Source organism: Pezoporus occidentalis, unplaced genomic scaffold (genome assembly GCF_034315485.1).
Source record: "Pezoporus occidentalis ecotype Australia unplaced genomic scaffold, CSIRO_AGI_Poc_V1 ctg38, whole genome shotgun sequence".
NCBI lineage: Eukaryota > Metazoa > Chordata > Aves > Psittaciformes > Psittacidae > Pezoporus > Pezoporus occidentalis.
The window spans coordinates 900,629-920,471 of NW_026915702.1; the positions used below are offsets into that span (position 1 = coordinate 900,629).

The window sequence follows — 19,843 nt, forward strand, 5'->3', positions numbered from 1 at the left end:
TGCAGGGAGTTTTCTGTTCAATGCATTCCATTTAACTGTTTCAATGTTGATATGCCAGCCCATTTTACCATGTATTCCTCCACTTTCCCTTAAATTCCTGCATCCATGGATCCCAGATATACAAAAGTATAAATGCATTAATCACCCATGACTTACTGCAGTGGAGTCTATTACATGGTGTAATGCACTTAATGTTTGATACCTAATTTACTTCAACTTTCTAAGTTATTAAGCACCCCACTGTATGATCACCCAGCACGGCCCAGTAACCAAATAGGTTATCACTTTGTGGAATGGGAAACAAGTCCCCTGTGAAATATGCTTTTAGTTATGTATTCCCAGCCCTCTGCTGGCAAGACCTGCCATGGAGCTGAATGGAGATGTAAGGACATGTGCCCATGTCTCTGCCCTGCATGTGCATGTGCCCATGTCCAGCCCTTCTGCACCATAAATTGGGGTTTTGAAACCAAGATGTGCCCACTTGTCCCTTTTCCAGTGCTGATGTGGGGTGGAAACCTCTACAAGCAAAGGGGACCAAAGAGGTGACAGGAATTGTATTTTCAGTTGCCACCACAATATTCACCCAAGACCAGCAGGGAGTTGGACCTTCTTTTAATTACAGAGACCTTTGCATGTTTGGCTATGAGAGGCAGAGGCATGTTGTCCTCACCCTTTGGTGACAGACTGTCAGAGGTGTCTGCAAGAGTCAACCCCTACTCCTACCCAAGGAAACAAAACAAACTGGGTGGTTTTTCATTTTCTGTCTACATTTGAGCAGACTGAATACCACTACCTGAGACACTAAAGATAAAACAGAGAGTTTATTTACATTTCACTTTAACGTGGAGATATTTTCACACTGGTTAAAGTCTTGGAGTTCACAGATGCTCCAGGCTCACTCCAAGCAGCGCTGCCAGAGATGACCAGGAGCCCACCATCCTTCATCTCACCATACAAACCAAAGGGCAAAAAAACTTCCAACTAGCCTCCAACAGTTGCAGCCTAAGTGTAAAACAAGTGACAACAGATGGGATCAGACAGACGGGGGAGGAGAGGGGGAAAGATGAGGTAATATTAAGGAGTGTGACAGGCAGGGGTCTCAGTACATCGGCAGCCTTGCTGTTGTCAAGCGTTTTTTTTTGTAGGCATCACATATTAAGGTTGTATTTGGAGAATTATAGATTTTACACTTGATTTTCTGGCAGGGAAACAGGGAGCTGCTGCCAGCTACGAGGCATCTTAGAAATGAGATTAGTTTTCGAACCTATTCAAGTGATCTTCTCATTGTTACTTCTTTGTAAGGACCAAAGCCTGATCTTAATTACACAAAGTTTATTTGAATATCTCCATCAACTGCCATGGAGCTACTCCAGATTAACACAAACGTAACATCAATGTCAGGACCTGGATTTTCAAGAGAAGCATGACAGTTTCACATCATTGCAATCAATGGTTGAAAAGTCGCATTGCTTTGGCTTAAAAATACTTTCCCATACACAAAGGAGGTCAGAATCTGCACCATTCTTTGGTATTAGAATAGATTGGGATCCAAAGGATCAAGTTTATATATGCAGATTCTTCTACAGCATGAATAAATAATGCAATAGTGGTAATTGAGGTTACACTTTATGAACAGCATTATTAGGATTTACATTCTATATGAAGCAAGTCAGATGAACAAATATAATACCCAGCCCCGGTCCACTTCCCTTACTCTGTCATTTCTACAGCTGCCCGCATGCTGCAGGTGCTGATAGTACACACGTCTGACTGTAATCCACGCGTCAGCCTGATAGCACACCAGTTCTGGGAGAGACTGCCTCCAGCAATCATTTCAAGCCTGGTTAAAGCAGCAGAATGGAATCATCAACTCAAATGTTGAAAGTTACATGTTCTAATAATGGAAATGAGATCTGTTAGGCAGTTTTTCTGTTTCCTATTCTTTGACTGAAAAAAAAAATAAATGAGAAATGCCTTACAAAGACTAACACTAATGTATGTATCCCTCAGTAATGAGAGGTATGAATGGCTGGGTCTATAACCCCTTATAAATCTTTCATTCTACAAACTGCCCGTTAGCATTATTCTTGGTAATGGAGATCTATATGAAGTTGGTTGGTCCTTTTTTTAATCCCCAATTTACTAAGCAAGACAAAAAAGAGCTGAATTACAGTGGAAAAAAATTACTCCCCTGGAGAATTACAGTAGAGCCACTTGCTGACAAATTGTTATTATTTAAATCACTTGTCTAGCTTTTAATATTGAAAATACTTTCAATCACTGAAAAGTCTTTAATTTAGGATAGTGGATGGCAGGGATATCATAGAGGAGACCAGACTAGCTCATCTGCCTCAGCACAAGGACTGGACCAGACGATTTCTCAGGATTTTTTTTTAGTCTGGCATTTATATGAAACAACTCTGGTGTGACTACACCTTCCAAACTGCATGTAAGACATATGATGATACCCTGTTGCCAGCAAGAATTGTCACTGAATTCCAGCTCTCCCAGTCCTGAGACACAATAGCACAGGGTTGGATTGCATGTGGGGATGGACCGAAATCAGAAAGATTTACCCCAGGCAGTTACCACATAGGATGGAGGCAGGGGCTAAATAAATAAAATACAATCAGGATTCAGTCTATCCCCAGGACCACACAGCTATAATAGCGCAGAAGGTGATTTTACAAACCAAACCATCACTGTATTTGTGTCTGGCTTTTCCCTCCTGGAATTCAAGTTTCTTTAATACCAAGAATTAATGGCAAGCATTTAAAGAGAGTTGAGAGCACAAGAAAGCAGCAGACAAGTGCAGCAATTCCTTAGGTCTGCCCACTCACTTTCTCTTTTACAGCTTTGGGTCCACATCAAGAGGTCTCCCACCCAGGCAGGGTGCTGAGGCACAAAATTACCCTCTTTGCTTGTCCAGGCATCCCTTGCTGGTGAACACCCTGTACTGGGGTAGCCCACCTACAGTATCCCTCTCCGCCCCGCAGGTAGCTTTCCGGTACAGCTCCCTGGGGATCACGCACAGGCACACAGACACAATGAGAGCCTCCGACTGGAAATTCAAACAAAAATATGGCTGTCTACTCCAAAAGGCAAACTCATTTACAAAGGTCATCTCTGTTGAGGAAGAGTGATGGGTTACTCCCCTCTTGGAGGTGACTGCTGTCGCTCCTCCGCCGAGTTACATTCACAAGCATAGTTTTGAAACAGAAGAAAGAAAAAAAGAGAGAGAAAAGAAAAGAGACAAAAGCTCGGCAAGCCCCCTATTCACAGAGCTAGCCCCATATCTCTCCTTCCCCTCCTCGGGTAAAACCAGCTTCAAATGACATTAACATCTTCCCCTACCTTCGTTCTCATCGGAGACAGAAGCCCTTCCATTTTGCTCCGATCCTCATGCCAATCCTCGTGCCCCAACTTAGTCTCTCACCCCTGTCTCAAGCATCCCACACGAACAAGAGCATGTCAGGGACCGCCAGCAACACCCTCACGGAAGCTCGGCCAGCAGCCAACCTGCCAACTTGCAATCCTCAGTTACGTGGAGCACCGTTCCTGGAGGGAGAGACCTTCCTCCCTCTCCCTCCTCTCTCTCTCTCTCTGCATAATCTGCCTGCAGCTATGTTTGTACCATCGCGGCTGACAAACGATCCCTGCCTTACGTAATGCATTCAGCACAGGACAAGCGATCCCAGCCCAGCCGCGGGGATCCGGTCGGCAGCAGTGATGGGAAGGTGTGGGACTTTGCCCTGCCTATTGTGCCGCTGGGTTTAATCTGGCAACATCCCCCCACGCGGGGCTGGCGCTCACTGGCTCTCTGTGCTAGCTAAGAAAGCCCTGAGAAAACTTCGTCATCATAGGAAGATTGTGGATTCCCTGGGATTGACTTAAAGAGGGGTAATCCTGATCCCAGGCTTTGGTTTTCCCCACTCGGGAAACACCAACTGTTGGAGCATTTTCTGCAGGGCGGGTTCGCTGTCAGCGAGTGACTGAACCCAGCCTTGAAAGGGAGTTCCTGTCAATTGTCAGCCAGGAATTGAGAGAGAGAAAGGAAGAAAAGAGAGTGAAACAAAAGGAATGTAGTCCTGCAAAGTTGGTCAGCAAAAGATACCCGCTGGATGTGTTTCTATTAGCATTTTAATTCAGATCAGAAAACGCTTTTGTGGAAAATTCCCTAATTGCTCCCATTTTCCTCATTTGGTTTTGCATCAGGGTGATGCTGGTATTGAATCTCTTTAAGAGAAAAATACAACAGGAAAATAGGCTTCAGACCTGCAAACACAGCAGCGTTTGGTCCACAGGGTGAGAGCAGATCAGTGCAAACCCCTCTGAAATACCATCCAGTGAACACCAGCTGCCAATCACTGCTCCAAAGGTCACTGGTTTCTCCTGGGGCCACCCTTTTTCTATTAAGAAACAGCCACAAATAAGGCTCCCCTTCCCCTGCCCAGGGGATAACCTTCCACATACCAATACCCAACTTCTGTCCAAAGATCAAATTAAAAACCCTGTTACACCACCAGAACCTGATTTGCAGCGTTAGAAAATCGCTGTCAGGCTGGTTGGAGCACACCACAGGTGGAAATTTCTAACGCCCTTTAACATCAGCTCTTCTTTGATGCCCCAAAGCTACACACTCAGGCAGAGTCACAGTCTGAATAAGGCACTGAGCTGGGACATGGTTAAACTGCCGAAATTGCCACATGTTCCCTGGATGACCACGAGGATTCACCTCATTTAGCTTTCATCTGCAGAAACTCTGCCCTCTGGTCCGAGACACCCACTAAGGCTCCTGCAAAGCCAGTGAGAGAGACAGGCTCCTTCCCAAAGTGATTCACCCCAAATGTCCAAAGCCAAAGAGAATCTTGTCCTCAGGTCCTCTGTGGCTCCTTACTTCTCCATGCTGTGGTTTCATGCTTTGGCTGCTCAGGCCAGGAAACATCTCTGCCTATGTGCATCCTTTATGTACATGTACACCTCTGCCCATGTAGCTCCTGGATAGCTACACTGAGATGGAGGAGGTAAGAGGGAATATGTTCATGGTGGTGTATGAGGATGCACGGTGCAAAGCCTGGGATGAACCCAGGGATAGGCATGACTCCTGCCCTGGCAAGCCTCAGCAAGTGACACAGATGAGGGTGTTCAATTCCACACATCCCTTTTCCCCTCTATCTCTCCTGATCCTTTCAACCCTGTAGATAATGCAGTTTTAGGGCATTTTTCCTTTTATTTCTAATGGGGTGAAAACAGGGAGGGGAGGTGCCCCCTACAGTATTTAATATTAATTTCAAAGCTAATTAACTGTTCTCAGTCAAACTCAGGCCCTTATTAAATGTGAACAAATCTGATCATATCATATTGAAGGCAGAGATAGGTTTTCCAGAGCTAAAGAGGCACTGTACAATGCTGACAACCTCATCTCTTTCTTCTTGGGTGTATAGAAATATGCTTTGTTGCTGGTATTTGCAAGACTTTAATAAGACCTTGAATAAATGGCAGCAGGAATTCCAGGTTCCAGCAAAACATGACTGTTTTTATTTTTCTGCTCTACAACGTCATGTCAGACTCTGATGTGAAGTTTACACATCTGTGCATCTGTAAAACATCGTCTCCATACCATCCAGGGAATTTGACTTTACAAAGTATTAAGGGGAACCCAAAGAGACATGAGCATTTGGGAATTTTGGAGATCTCAGGCCACGTGGTCAAGCTCTGATGCAACATGATAATGTGGGTGGCGCACTCAAGGTAGTATAGGAAAACCCAATTCTCTTTTAAATGTCGGTTCTGCTTTGAACTAGGATAAACCATGGCATCATGAGGTTTCCTGTGTTATCTCTTGTTTACAAGTGAAAGAAAAAAAAGTAGTTTTCCTAAAGGCCAAAAGACTAATTTAGTCTGGGACCAGAAAAGCAAGCCAAGGCCTTTCCGGTTCAGCAGCACTCAAAGCCTCTCTGATGTGAACGGACTAGGGAATTGTGCTGATACTGCATGAGTCAGAGCAGAGCCCAGCTCAGCAGGATGAGCAGGGAAAGAGGATGGTGCTGTCTGAGCAGCACCCGTGCTTGTGAGCCGGCAGCAAGCCTGGCTTGGGAGCACAGGCTGCGACCCCCAGCTGCATCCCAGAGGATGCTCTGGGCCCCTGGGTCTGTTATGAGCCCCTGCATATCATTACTGTGAACCACAGCTAAAGTGGTGCGTGACAGAGAGGTCTGTCCACATTTGCAGTCACCAGCAGGGACAGAAAACCCAACTGGCTTTGCCTGGGCAAATTTCAGCGTGGTTGAAAGTGTTGGGGCTGACAATGTCCAGAAATTGTGAGAGATGGAGCAGCAGTGGATGGATGGGGATTGTGTTTCACACAACATCCTCCCCTCAATCTCCAGGTAGGACTTGAGCTCTACTTGTATCTAGGCATATACTCTGCTTTAGCCTATGCAGCCACCAACCTGTCCTGCATGTGCTGCAGGAGCAGGATAGCCACCTTCTGCATGCGTTCAGCCTGTTTGCAAAGTCCTTTCACAGCAGAGCAACAACTTTACAACTGTGAGGGCCAGAGAAGTTTATTCTCATTTCAAAATGAAAGTTTAAGTTGCTATAGCCAGGAGAGCGGTGCCACAATACTGTGTCCCATGGTCTGACACCTTGCTCCTCCCCAAGGCTGCAACTCATGGCATTGCTCACATTACCACAGACTTGTTCAACAGCCTCCACTCCTGCGATTTTCAGATCAAAGGCACTACAGAGGCAAAAGGAGCATGTGAACACTTGCTTTATCATTCTCTTTCTGGGGAGGGGAGCAGCATTTGACTCAGAGCTTGGTCAGCTACACCCAGCATATCTCAGGTTCTTTATCTGGAGAAGAGGGGACCCACTTGGCTGTTACTCAGAGATGTTGCAGAGGTTCATCCGGTCCTGGATTCAACCCTTCTCATCTTACAAGTGTTTAACCTGGGAATATAATTACTCTTGGCTCCTTAACTAATCATGGGAGCAAGATAGATACCTTGAAACCCCTTGTATTGTCATAATCTAACTATCTGCTTGATCTAGACAGAGGATGAAGGTAGATGTCTTTCTGGAGCCAGGCAGATCTTACCTGGATTCAGTCTTATAGCTGAATATCTTTCTAGGTTCTGCTGACTGCATTGACAGCCTTCCATGGACCAGAATGAGAGCAAAGACATCTGCTAATATTTAGCCAAGTAGATGTAAATGGCCAAATTTAGGTGACTGACTCTGGAGCTGAATCTAGTAGTGAGGAAAATGGCCCAAAAAAGCCTTATGTTCACTGTTGGCTATTGGCTGAGTGTCCTAGAAGCAGCCAGACAATATGGTATATATTTGAACTCTCAGCTTTCCTCTTATTTACTCAATGTGGGCGCATCCAAGCTGATACAAAACTTCTTTAAACCAAAACCTTTCCTAAACTCTGAGGTGGGGATCCCAATGCAGAGCCAAGTTGTGCCGCCTGTACCAGTCCTGGAAAGTGGAGGAAGTCTGTATTTGGACTCAGTCTCCATTTTCCCTCTGCTGCAAAGGGCTGCCACCACTTCCTGCATGCGTACCCCTGAGCTGCTGGTGGCCAGGACAATGGGATGGGTGCTGATGCAGCCTGGCTGTATCATGAATGCACGCCACTGGCCAACCTCGCAACTGGTCATCTCATCCAGCAAACAAAAGGTAGCATCACAGTGTTGCCATGGCGATATCCCTCCATCCGGATGGCTATGGCATCATATAAAGGAGAGGGAAACATCCCAGTCACATACCGGAGCTGGCTGAAATGTATCTTATATTTAGAACAGGCATCATGGGGAATACTAATGAATATTTAACACCCGGAGCGCCCTTCCTGCTTGCTTTTTTTATTTTTGTTGCATACTTTCCATAAACACAACATTTACCTCCTAATGGCTTGAATAATATTGGTGCTGCTCTTCCCTTGTCACTGCTCCTCCACGTTTCCCCTTGCTTTTCACTTCCCTTGTGTGAACGAAAGTGGAAACCAGCGCACAGCCCTCACAAAGGTAGCCTTTGCAAATCAGGACTGATGCCTCCAGCAGGTCAGGGTGTTGAGGAGGGAACTGGGATATTTGTGTGTTCCAGTCTCCCAGCCTGGCTGTGCTGTGTTTAGGTTGTGGTTTTTACTACAAGTCTACTGACAGGATAACAAAGACAAAGTTTTCATGGGCTACCTGAAAATGAGCAAGATTTGCTTATGTATGTCCTACAAGAACCAGCCCATATTAGAGCCTTTTTAAAATTATTATTATTTTTTTTCTCTTTAAACAAATATCTGTGTTGTGGATAAAAATAAGCTTAATTTTGTTTCACTCATCCAGGAAAAACACACACTAGAAAATGTCCTGAAATTACTTTCATGCATTGTGCTGATGGCTGGGTGAATCCTTTCAGGGATGGCACTACCTCTCCAGTCTTCTTTTCAGCTACAGATTAAGTTATAAACAGGGTTAAAAACGTGGTATTTCAGATCTAGTTCTGAAGTCACCTCCTGGCATATATAAAGCTTTATTCTTAGAAAGGCCATATTCTCAGCAGTGATTTTGAGAGTGAAATGTATGGTTTTTACTCAACACTGGCAGAGCACTGGGGTCTTTTTTTGATCCTAGAAGCCCTGCAAAAACTGCTGGGTTCCTGAAGGCTTATCTATATGCTTCCTGCTTGGTACCACTCCAAGGCACCAAGGATACAGGCACAATTCAGCTGGCAGCTTTGTCAGTGATGCAAGGGGAGGAACTGTGCTGTACTGGGTGTGTTGCTTTGGCAGCACTGAGAAACTGGAGCTATGTTTATTTGTTGCTGGTGTAGGGTGTATTTACAAAATGGTGAAGGGTTTTTATCTCCAAGATTGCTGGTGCAGTCCTTTGCCCCATGGCTTCAGAGGGAGAGGGACTTGCCTCTGGGGCAGTAAACAAGGGGCAAACCCATGCTCTTTGCAAGCTGTTCCACTGACACAGCATTTGCACAAGTAAATGCTGTCAAAATCATTTGCCAACTTATCCTTGTATGGCACCAGTTCTAGTGAGGGCTGGAAACACCAGTTAGTTCTCTGGAGTTGATCTTTAAAGCTCTGCTTTTTCCAGAACAGTCATGCTTTTTGCACAAAATCAAAGCAATTTGATGAATATTAAAGTCTCAATGTATTAATAAGATTGATTCAGCTGCCTTCCTGATTTAGAAGGCAGACATAAAAGAGTCAGATCTGAAGATCATAGGTGTCTGTACAAGTCTGAGAGACTGACCTACAGCTAAGCCAATTTAGTGTCTTGCCCTGCTTAGCACAGCCATCAGGGTTTGTCCATCCTCCCCCAACAACTGAAAGCCATTTATCTCTATAACACATCAATGATCTCAGCCATTATTACCATGATTCCTGTCAAGTCAGTGAGGTAGTTCAGGAAAGAAAAGCTGCATGCATCCAATCTGTTTGCAAACCCCCCTCGACCATGCAAATAAACCACCTCAGTGGAGATGGGGACCACTGTATTTGAAGAAGAGCTCATTCAGCTCAGCAGGGTCCCCAAGACCAGTCTCCATGACCCGCGTAAGACTCTGACTGCCTTCTTTCTCCTTGCCTCCGTCCCAGCTAACCAGGAGGATCTGTAGATGCTTTGAAGATCTATAGATGAATAGATGAAAAATGGGAGCTGTAGATGAAGCTTACATATTCAAAATAATAGCTGCTGTCCAGAGTCTGCCCCAGCAGAGAAAATGGCCTTGGGCTGTTCTGGCTCCCAGCAGGTGCAGCCACAAGGCTTGAGCATCCTGCTTAGTCTTCTGACAAAACATGCGCTGGAAATAAGATGGTGCTTTCTTCCCTAAATATTAACTGGAGCTGTATCTTCCTTTCACTGGTAGGTATATTTGCCATTCTGGATGTTAATAGTTATAACACATAGAAAACCTTTTACTACAGCATTAGGTCTATGTATGCATTTTCAACAGTTAGATAGATGATTTATTCATCCACTTCAGTAACCAAACAGGGCACAATATTCACTACAGTGTAGAAAGCAACAAACACTGAGTGTGTTTGGTTTGCAAGAATAAATCAACAGAACAGGGTAACAGAAGCTCTTTTTCCAACGCAAAGGACTCCACTGCCATCCCCGTTAATATCTCTGTCAAATTAAACACTGTTTCCCAAAGCTACAACTCTGTTAAAGCACGGCTATTAAGCTCTCAGTTAGAAACCTGATTATAGCCACTTTATGTCTGTAAAAACACAACCTCTGATGGAAGGTGACTCCCAGATGCTCTGCAAACGCTCATAAATGCACTTGATGCTCTGCAGACACATCTCTGTGTGTACTGGGGGAGGAGACCCTGCTCTCTCAGGGCAGACAAGTGAGAAATAGTGATTTCTCTGAAGTGTAATGTCATTACAACAGTGCAAATCCTGGACTGTGGTCATTTTGGCCTGGGGAAGAGGAGTGAGGAGGGAATGAATAGAAGTGCTTAGGTTAAAGCAGAAATAAAATGCAGAGGTAGGGGGAGGAAAGTGGTTGACAAAGTACAAAAGAATAATAATAATAATCTGGGGTTGTCCAGGAGCAGTCCTATAAAATACCATTTCGTGCTGAAATGCTTTAAAAGTTTGGTTAGTTTTGAAGCAAATTAGAACCACAAATGAAAAGCAAACAGAGATCATCTCTGCTCCAAAACATCCCTGCAATTTGGGGGTGAAGGCTGGGAGAGAATCTTAGAGCTACCCAGCTTTCAGAAGAAAGACCCCTGTATGCAGGAGGATCACCTGTACAACAGAATCTCAGGTAGATCCTCCAAGCCTCTTATTTGATGGAGGCAGGCTGCCTCACAAGACATTTCCAGATGCATGAAAACAGGACTCAGGGAAACAAATGATCACTTTTTTTTTCTTCACAATGATCCTACAGATTTTCATTTTACAAATTTATCTTGGTTTGTTCAACCCTAATGAATCCCACCCTCAAGCACCCATGAACTGTTTGTAAACTCAGAGTCATCTCTATCTCTGTTAGATTTACCTTCTGGCATAGGGGACAGACACCCCTCCCTTTCAGCTCAACTGGGGCCCCTGTCACTCTCCCAGATAAAGGCTGTGTTCAGCTGATGCCAGTAGCATGTTGCTGCTTTATGCTGTAATGGATATTTCTAGCTATACACAGGCACCTGCTTCAGCAGCTGCCTGTGAATCCCTCCTTAGGTCACCATTCCCTGTGAGCTCCTTAGTGATGCCTTTGACTGACCAGCTATCGGCCACTTCATGTCCCAGCTGTGATGGTTTCTGAGCAGGGTTTCACTGGTGCTGGAAAGATGAAAGCTAAGGCGACCCAGAGGCTGGAAGTCACCTCTTTCTTCCTTGATCATCTACTTTTCTGAGCCCATTCAGCTCATTTAAACACTTGGTCCTCTCAACCCCTTTCACCGCCTGGATTCAGTTCTCTCAGGCAGGGTCTTTAAGTGCCTGCAGAGGTGCCAGCCCCTGTTGGATGCTTATCTCTGCACAAACCACAGTCATACAGATATTCTTTTAAGAATATTTCCAATCCTAGGTCTCCCTATGGTCTCATTTCTTCATTTTTACCAGCTAATGGGACATTTATTCATCTCCCAGAATGTCAATAAAGATGTAAAATAATGATGCTGGCACGGCATCCCCAGCAAGGCACAGGAGAGCTTCTACATATAATGAATACATATCATCAGCCTGTTTTCAGCCCAAGCAACAATTCCCGCTTACATCAAAGCCTCGTCTGAATTAATATTTGATGCTGGAATTCATGCTACCATTAGACACTGTTAGAATTCAGAGACCCCAGTCTTTCTTCATCTGGAAACAACAACAGAACTCGCTGAGCCAGGTCCATCTTCAGAAGTGGGATTCATCTCAGCTGACTTCAAATGTCTTTGGTGTGACTGGCTCCAGCTTAGCTGCTTCATTATAATTTCTTTATAGTAAGTGGAGTGAACTGGCACTTCTAAGGCTTAATTTCCTTGAGTTGTGTTAGGATAAGGTGACACATGTCCTAGCTGCTTAACAGAATGCATGTTTTGTGTTTCCCATGCCACAGTTCTGGCAGAAATAAGGATGACAAGACCTCATTAAGGTTTCTCCTCATTGTCCTAACATCTTGATTGCCCATCTGAGTTATCCTGCATGCAGTAAGAAAGGCAGTCATGTGCTGATGGAGCTCAGCTTCTAAAAATACTTGTAGTTGATCTGTGGTATGGGACAAAAGCCAGAAATCATAGTTGGAGAAGAGGGGGTCAAATTTTACCAGTTGCCTGAAACCTGCTTGTAACGCATCATATTTGCAAAGCAGTTCAGTAAGTTAATCAGCTAATTCACACTAAAGTCTTATCATCACCTTGAATTAATGACTGCTGGACACCCCATTTTTATGAGTGCTTCCTCACCTGCTTTTTATCTGGTACTACATTTGCGGTGTCACCACCACTTCTTAACTATCCATCCCTCTTTAATTTACTTTGCTGATTAAAACAATTTAAAAGGCAGCATAATTCTAGAAACACACAACTGAAAGTCTAAGGAAGGATTCCATTTAGTCAAAGAAAGAAATCTGTTGCAGGGGAGTTGTCTCCTATTGATTCAAAGGATGCCAATGCTTGTCTTATATTAGCCCTTACATTAGTTACGCAGGCATAACCCCAAGTGCGTATCATGTGTCACCCTCTGACTCATAACAGGTAAAAGTCTCCCATACCTTCCAGGGGGATGAAGTTCAGCTTTACAACTGGAGGACTGAGCTTTGATCCACCTGAAGAACTGTAGCCAGGGCTGTTGCATTGATCTCTAAAACATCAACAAGATCAATACAGCTGGTGCTGTGGTGCAGTTATTGATGCTGGGATAACTGAAAATGAAAGCTAACTGCACAGAATAATAGAATGGTTTGGGTTGGAAAGGACCTTAAGATCATCCAGTTCCAACAGCCTGCCATGAGCAGGAACACCTCACACTAGACCATGCCACCCAAGGCTCTGTCCAAACTGGCCCTGAACACTGCCAATGATGGAGCATTTACCACTTGTTTTTGCAACCCATTCCAGTGCCTCACCACCCTCACAGTAAAGAACTTCTTCCTTATGTCCAACCTAAACCTCCCTTGTTTAAATCCATCACCCCTTGTCCTATCACTACAGTCCCTAATGAAGAGTCCCTCCCCAGCATCCTTATAGGCCCCCTTCAGATACTGGAAGGGTGCTCTGAGGTCCCTATTTTTCTATAAGCCCCCTTTTAAGAACTGAAAGGGTACAATAAGATCTCCCTGTAGCTTTCTTTTCCTCAGGCTGAACAACCAATGCATGATGGTGGTTGTAGCACTTCTCCATGAGCACTGGCCTGACTTGTGCCTCAGGGCTCATATGCATGGCGCAAGAGAAGCTCAATGCTTCATGCTCTGGCCAGACCCAGAAAGTCCTTGCTGAACATCTGGGGCATTGCTGCCTTCCACGGGGTGCAGCATGAGCTCTTACCCACATGGAGCACTATTTCTTGTGTGTCTCTATAGGAAGAGGGAGCCCACTATGGGGGTGCAGAGCAGGGACCCAGGTCTACTGTGTCCTCCACCTTGTAATCCCTTGAGGGTTTAGAGCAAGTTACGTCAAAACCCCCTATGCATGCATTCTCATCACTCTGGAAGTGGAGATAATCTATACCTCAGAGGAACATTGCATGGATAAGTCAATTAACCATGAAATCACAGATGGAAGATGCAAAAGAAATGCAAAGGATTAGTTCTGCAGAGCAGCCCTGCCAGGCACAAGTACATTTTTTGATCCTTTATTTTTTTCCCCTAACTAAAAATCACCATCAAGCTGCTCCTTATAGTCCCGCTTAACCTGTTACTGGGACATCCATGCTGATCTCAGCTACATTTCAAGCTGACTGTGGAAAGGTAGGAGTGAAGCCACCTGGGCTCAGCACAGTTAGCTGGGCAGCCCGGCCTGTCCTGGCATCAGGTTACCAGTTTGCCTGGCTAGTACTGCATGTCAAACAGAACAGTAACCTCATGTGATATACATGGACCCAAACCAGGCAGAAACCTGTATCAGGAGGCAGAAAACTCACTGCTGGTGTTCAAAGGTGGGATGAGCTGAAGGGGACCCCACATTATGGACCTCTGCTCTCGTGGGGTCCCCGATAAGGTCAGGTATGGGCAAGGTCTTGCTAAGAAGACAGATACTGCTGCTGGGTTGTCTTTTATGCTGAGCAGATAAATGATAGGAAATATTATTAACAATAAGTTCTCGATAGTAATGAAATAGCAATAGCAATGGACAACCTACTGAACCACTTCTTGCCTGTAATCACCACTAACACTTTCTTCCCACTTGTGGACTCCGTGTTCTTTTGCATAACAGTGGTCTCCAACAAGGTCAGCTCTGATACTGCAACACTGACACCCACCTGGTGCTGTCCCATTGCTATTATTAACCACTGCTATTATATGGATCTGCTCTTGGAGAGCCAGAACCTGGGGTTTGTTCCTGTCCTCGTCTCTGACTTCTCTAAAATGAATCTCTTCTTCTTCCCTTGGAGCTACTCTTTCTCCAGTCAATGGTCCTTTGAAGTAACTTTGCTGTGTGTTCCCCAGAGAGTCTCCAGGACCTTGCTGTGGCTGGGCTTGGAAACACCCCCTCAAGGCTACTGCACCACAGCCTTCATCTTCACCTTCAGGGTGTGTTTTCCTGCCAGAGCTGACCACTGCTGTGTAGCTATGGTTCCTCCTCAAGGTGCTTTTTATGCCTTGTCGTGGTTTAAACCCAGTCAGGCCACTTGTTCACTCACTCCCACTGAGTGGTGCCGGGCTGACAACAATCGAGCCCCCCCCCCCACCGGGGCTCTCCCCTTCCCCACTCCCGGAGGAACGGGGAGGAGGATCGAAAAAGTGCAACTCCCACGGGTTGAGACAAGAACAGTCCAGCAACCAATGTACAACACAAATCACCACTGCTACTACCAGCTACAACAACGATAAGAGAAAATAACAAGGGAAGAGAATACGAAACCACAGGCCAAGAAACGAGTCCCACCTGGAAGCCCGTGTCCTTCCGGGTAACTCCCAGTCACCCCCCCGGACATGACGTGCTGTGGTATGGAATACCTCTTTGGCTAGCCTGGGTCAGGTGTCCTGTCTCTGTTTCCTCCCAGCTTCCCCTCCTCCCTGGCAGAGCATGAGCCTCACAAAGTCCTTGATCAGGGTAAACATTACTTAGCAACAACTGAAAACATCGACTTCACCAACACTGTTCCCAGGCTGGAAGTCAAAACACAGCACTGCACCAGCTACCACAAAGGAGAAACATGACTGCTACTGCTGAACCCAGGACATTATCCACCCCTTATTCCATACCATTCACGTCATGCTCAGATCCCACATTTTCAATACACCATTGCTCTCCCACATATATACATCCATATACACACAGACCAAGAGAAAAAGATCATTTTCTTAGTGCATGGACCAATCCCTATAATGCTGCCGAGTCCATTTGTTCCGTGATGTCAGGTTCCATCTCTTGTAACAATCTTTCAGGGCAGGAAAGGCTGTGTGCAGTATTGGATCGTTGCCTGCTGATGCTGGTTGTTCCTTTGATGCAGAACTCATCTGGTTCTATCAAAGTTCATTCTCTGTTGGGATGATGGTTGGAGGGAAGTCAGGGCTAGTCGCTGGTGACCTGGAGACATCTAGTTGATGAGCTATAAAAGTATTACACAGCAGGCAACAGCATACAATTGAGTTCACTGGCTGTTTTCCCCTAAAATCAAATCCCCTTGAGGTATACATCGGACTTCCCCATCTTCCCGCATTACCCACCAAGTATATCCAGGTCCCTGAGCAAAAGCAATCCCACGAGTGGGTTTGCCTTTACCTGAAGCAGGAATAACCCAGACTGTCTTCCCCAGCAAATTCTTCATATGCACCACGGGAACTTTGTCCCCCTCTACAATATGTAACAGTTCTGACTGGGCTGGGCCAGCCCTGTTGGCAGATCCTCTGGTGTTGACCAACCAGGTGGCCTTTGGTAAGTGTGTATCCCAATGTTTGAAAGTTCCCCCACCCATTGCTCTCAGTGTAGTTTTTAACAGCCCATTGTACCGTTCGATTTTCCCAGAGGCTGGTGCATGGTAGGGGATGTGATATACCCACTCAATGCCATGCTCTTTGGCCCAAGTGTCTATAAGGTTGTTCTGGAAATGAGTCCCATTGTGTGACTCAATTCTCTCTGGGGTGCCGTGTCGCCACAAAATCTGTTTCTTAAGGCCCAGGATGGTGTTCCGGGCAGTGGCATGGGGCACAGCGTATGTTTCCAGCCACCCAGTGGTTGCTTCCACCATGGTAAGCACATGGCGCTTGCCTTGGCGGGATGTCGGCAGTGTGATATAGTCAATTATGTGGCCCTCATTTTAAAAGGTCACTTAGAAACACCACTGAATTTATTGCCCACTATTGATAACCACCTGGGAGGTAAAATTATCTCACCCAAGGAAAACTCACCCTGTTGCACTGCAGTCTGTAAACACTACTGTCAGACATGGAGACTATGGTTTTGCGTGATGATTTATCTAGCAGCAGTAAGTGAAGGGGCTCCTGTCCTATCTCAGCCTCCCTGAACCTAAATACATTCCGCAGTCACAGAGCTGGTGTGAATATTTGTCTGGGAGATATTGGATTAGAAAAATAATCTCAGCTAAGAGAAAAAGATGCAAAGGAAAAAAAACCAGAAATTAATAAATAGGTGTTATATTATATTTATATTATTCTGCTGTAACAGTAAGTTACAGCAGAAGGAGAAAGCAGCCATGAGAAGGAAGGGTTTCACCTGCTCTAGAGAAAGTCTAACTCAGGACTCCTATTTCTACTTGCAATGTTGTCATTTTGTTTTCAGATCATTGGTGAGAAGCAGCTTACTGTATTTTGTTGTTTCTATTGTTTTTTTTAAAATCATTTTTTCCTATATAGCAAAGTCCTTAGGCACATTTGCACTGGCTTTTTCTGGTAATTCATTTTGATAGAAAGCTTCAGTAAGCTACAGCAGACAAAGACCTCTTTTGCCCTGGGCTGCCCAACCCAGGAGGGTTGGGCTGTAGATCAAACCTTTACCAACAAGCCTTTAGTAATGTGGAATAGGCTATTGTACGGATTAACTGAGTTTCCTATAGAAAAGAAAAACTGTTTAGAGTCCTTATGGTAGCCTCGGGTATCTAAAACTTCAGTATCACTACATCTTTTAAAATAGGGAGGCCAAATACTCAGTTGGTCAGGTGTTGAAAGAGTCCGCAGTGATTCAGTACTCAGTGCGTATCTTATAAACATGATTGCAATAGGAAAACAGGAAAATACTCAGAAGTGAGCAATCTGCAGGCTGCTTTCATACCTACTTGTCTGTCTGAGTTTGCTGGCAACATTTCCAGCTGATGTGAATAGCCCACTCTTATACAAATGACATTAGCTTGGACCTGATAATGACATTTCCAGAGCAAATATGCATTCTCTCTGCATAAACATAATGATTTCCTTGTCAAAGATGTTTTGTTACAGAGACAGGAGAGTGACTGTGGTCCAGAGAAGAGACCATCCTCTTGTTTCTCAGTGCTGGAGTGATGCTAGTGTTATCAGAGCTCAGTTTGGGATCTGATGGATTTAGAGCAGTTGGCCAAGGGCTTTATGGCCCCCAGGTTATCCCTCCTATAGGAGGGCTGGCTGAGCTGGATGGGTGATGACTTCCCATTCAATCCTGATTTGAGTGCAGCCTGCCAACATAAACCATTGACAACACTGCAGCTCAAGCAACTTTGTGAAAAGGAACTTGGTTTGCATGATATAACTATTGGTAGAAAATGCAAATATGAGTACATTTGCAAATATAATCTTCCCTCCTGAAGACACTGCTTCCTGCTTCTTGTCATAACCTTTTTCCTTATGTACTCTTCCTCAGACTGCAAACAAAGAAATGAACCAAGTGACCGCCATACACAGCCTGGACTAATGTTGTGTATGGCCATGACTTTATCCTATCTCATGATTTAGCATACTGGGCCCTCTTTGCACAATGAAACCCTCAGTACTGTCTTCACAGGGCCAGGCTGTGAAATGCTTCCTTGCACTGAAAGAGAGCAAACTCGAGCAGAAATGACTCACATTGAGTGCTGAAAGCCAGAGAGATCTGTCTCTCCCATTGCATGTGCTCATCCTGCAGGATAGCTGTGAGGCTGACACCAATTTTCAGGCAGTTCCATCTTGGTTTTCCAAGCATTTGCTTATAACATTGAACACTATTTGGTTTCAGAGCAGAGGCTTCTACTGAAGCATCCCATCCTTCCAAGTACTGTTGCTCCCCATTTCTCTCCTGTTGTGGTGGTACTTCAGTTATGTCAATAGATGTTCCCTAAAACCATGCCCCCCTCATGCCAGGGGAGAGTTTCTTTATACACAAAAATGCTTATCAAGACAAAAAAAAAATATGGATAATCAACAGTCTAGTCTCTCAAAAGACATTTACCAGAAGCCAAATGATCAAACACATACATTAATCCTAATTGTGTGTCACCATCTCTTGAAAAGCACCTATGGCTCAACTCTGCATATTTCAGCTCTTTTCTGTTCTCTTGTCTCCTGTGGATAAATAAGGTTTGGCTGCAATTATGTGTTACAGCAAACTGAAGAAAGCACCCACCTTTCTAAGGAAATACATCATTAGTGTGTGATCATGGCAGGACTGTTATTATTTAAAAGCAACATCTTTCTACCTGTATTTTATTTTCCTACAATTACATTTTTAACAACCAAATTAAAACCTGCGTATTTTCCTACATCCAGGTATTGTTGAACATGTCACATCTAATAAGAGCACAAAAAGACAGATGAAAGCACCGTACTCATTTCTGAGTAGCTGGGAACCTCACTGAGAAAAGCACAGCAATTGAGATAAAGAGAGAGCCTTCACAGTTCAAGATAACTCAGCTGCTTGGAAAATCAAATCTATTGAACATACAGATTTCATGCAACAAAATAATGCTTCACTAATAAAGGAAAATAACAATGCTCACGCAGAGCTGTATAGACTTCGATTCAATTTGGAGATAAATGGTCAGTCCTATATTTTTCCTCTTTAGAAAAAGTCAGAGTTAGCTTTCCAGCTGTGACTGTTCATTGCCTCTTTTTGCCAGCTCTGAAAGATAAGGTCAGAGTTTTTCATCTGATAAAACATACCCCACAATTTACTGGAAAGGGCACTTGCATAGGGAGGTAGGATGTGCAGGTTCCCTTCCAGGGTCTCACACTAGCTTTAGGTACCTCCTCCAGCTCTCCTTCCCCTCAGTTCCTATGCTTAAGAGACATCAGTGCCTTTGTGAAATGTTTTGACATCTCTAGAAGAAAAGTGGTGTACTACTATCCCATCATTTCTGTGCTCCTAGATAATTCATGCCAAGAAGCCAGGAATAATAACAGGGTATACAAAGCTGATGGGAAAATGTTTTTCCCTCTGATGTAAACTGTGTACATCATAGGGCACTACAATTTTCTCTGAAAACCACTATCTGGGCCCAAATGTTTTTACTGTACCTACAGTGAATTTCTGGTCCAGGTATAAAGTATTCATCATTCCCACCCATTCTCCATTCTTTTTTTCCCATGTGGAAATTATAAGCACAAAAGCACTTTTCCAACAGCATGACCCAGCCTTCCTTCCCAAACTTGAGGAATACATCAAATCCTGAACAGGGAATTGTAAAACTCACCTTTTCTTTACTTCAGGAGACTCTATTTTCAGTAGCCTTCTAATAACCTAGGAATGTGTGTAATAT

At 44.5% G+C, this 19,843-nt stretch overlaps 1 protein-coding gene across 2 annotated transcripts in view; it reads right to left on the minus strand.

The window, feature by feature from the left end:
- FRMD4A (FERM domain containing 4A) overlaps window positions 1-19,843 on the minus strand; it is a 380,907-nt gene that overhangs the window by 284,667 nt on the left and 76,397 nt on the right. The window contains exon 1 of one of the 2 annotated variants that reach the window (XM_062631905.1): window positions 3,355-3,888. The exons of the other annotated variant lie outside the window; for it this stretch is intronic. Coding sequence (XP_062487889.1) covers window positions 3,355-3,387 — 33 coding nt within the window. The 5' untranslated portion in view covers window positions 3,388-3,888. Of the gene's footprint in view, window positions 1-3,354; window positions 3,889-19,843 lie in introns of those variants that run through there. 2 annotated transcript variants of the gene reach the window in all.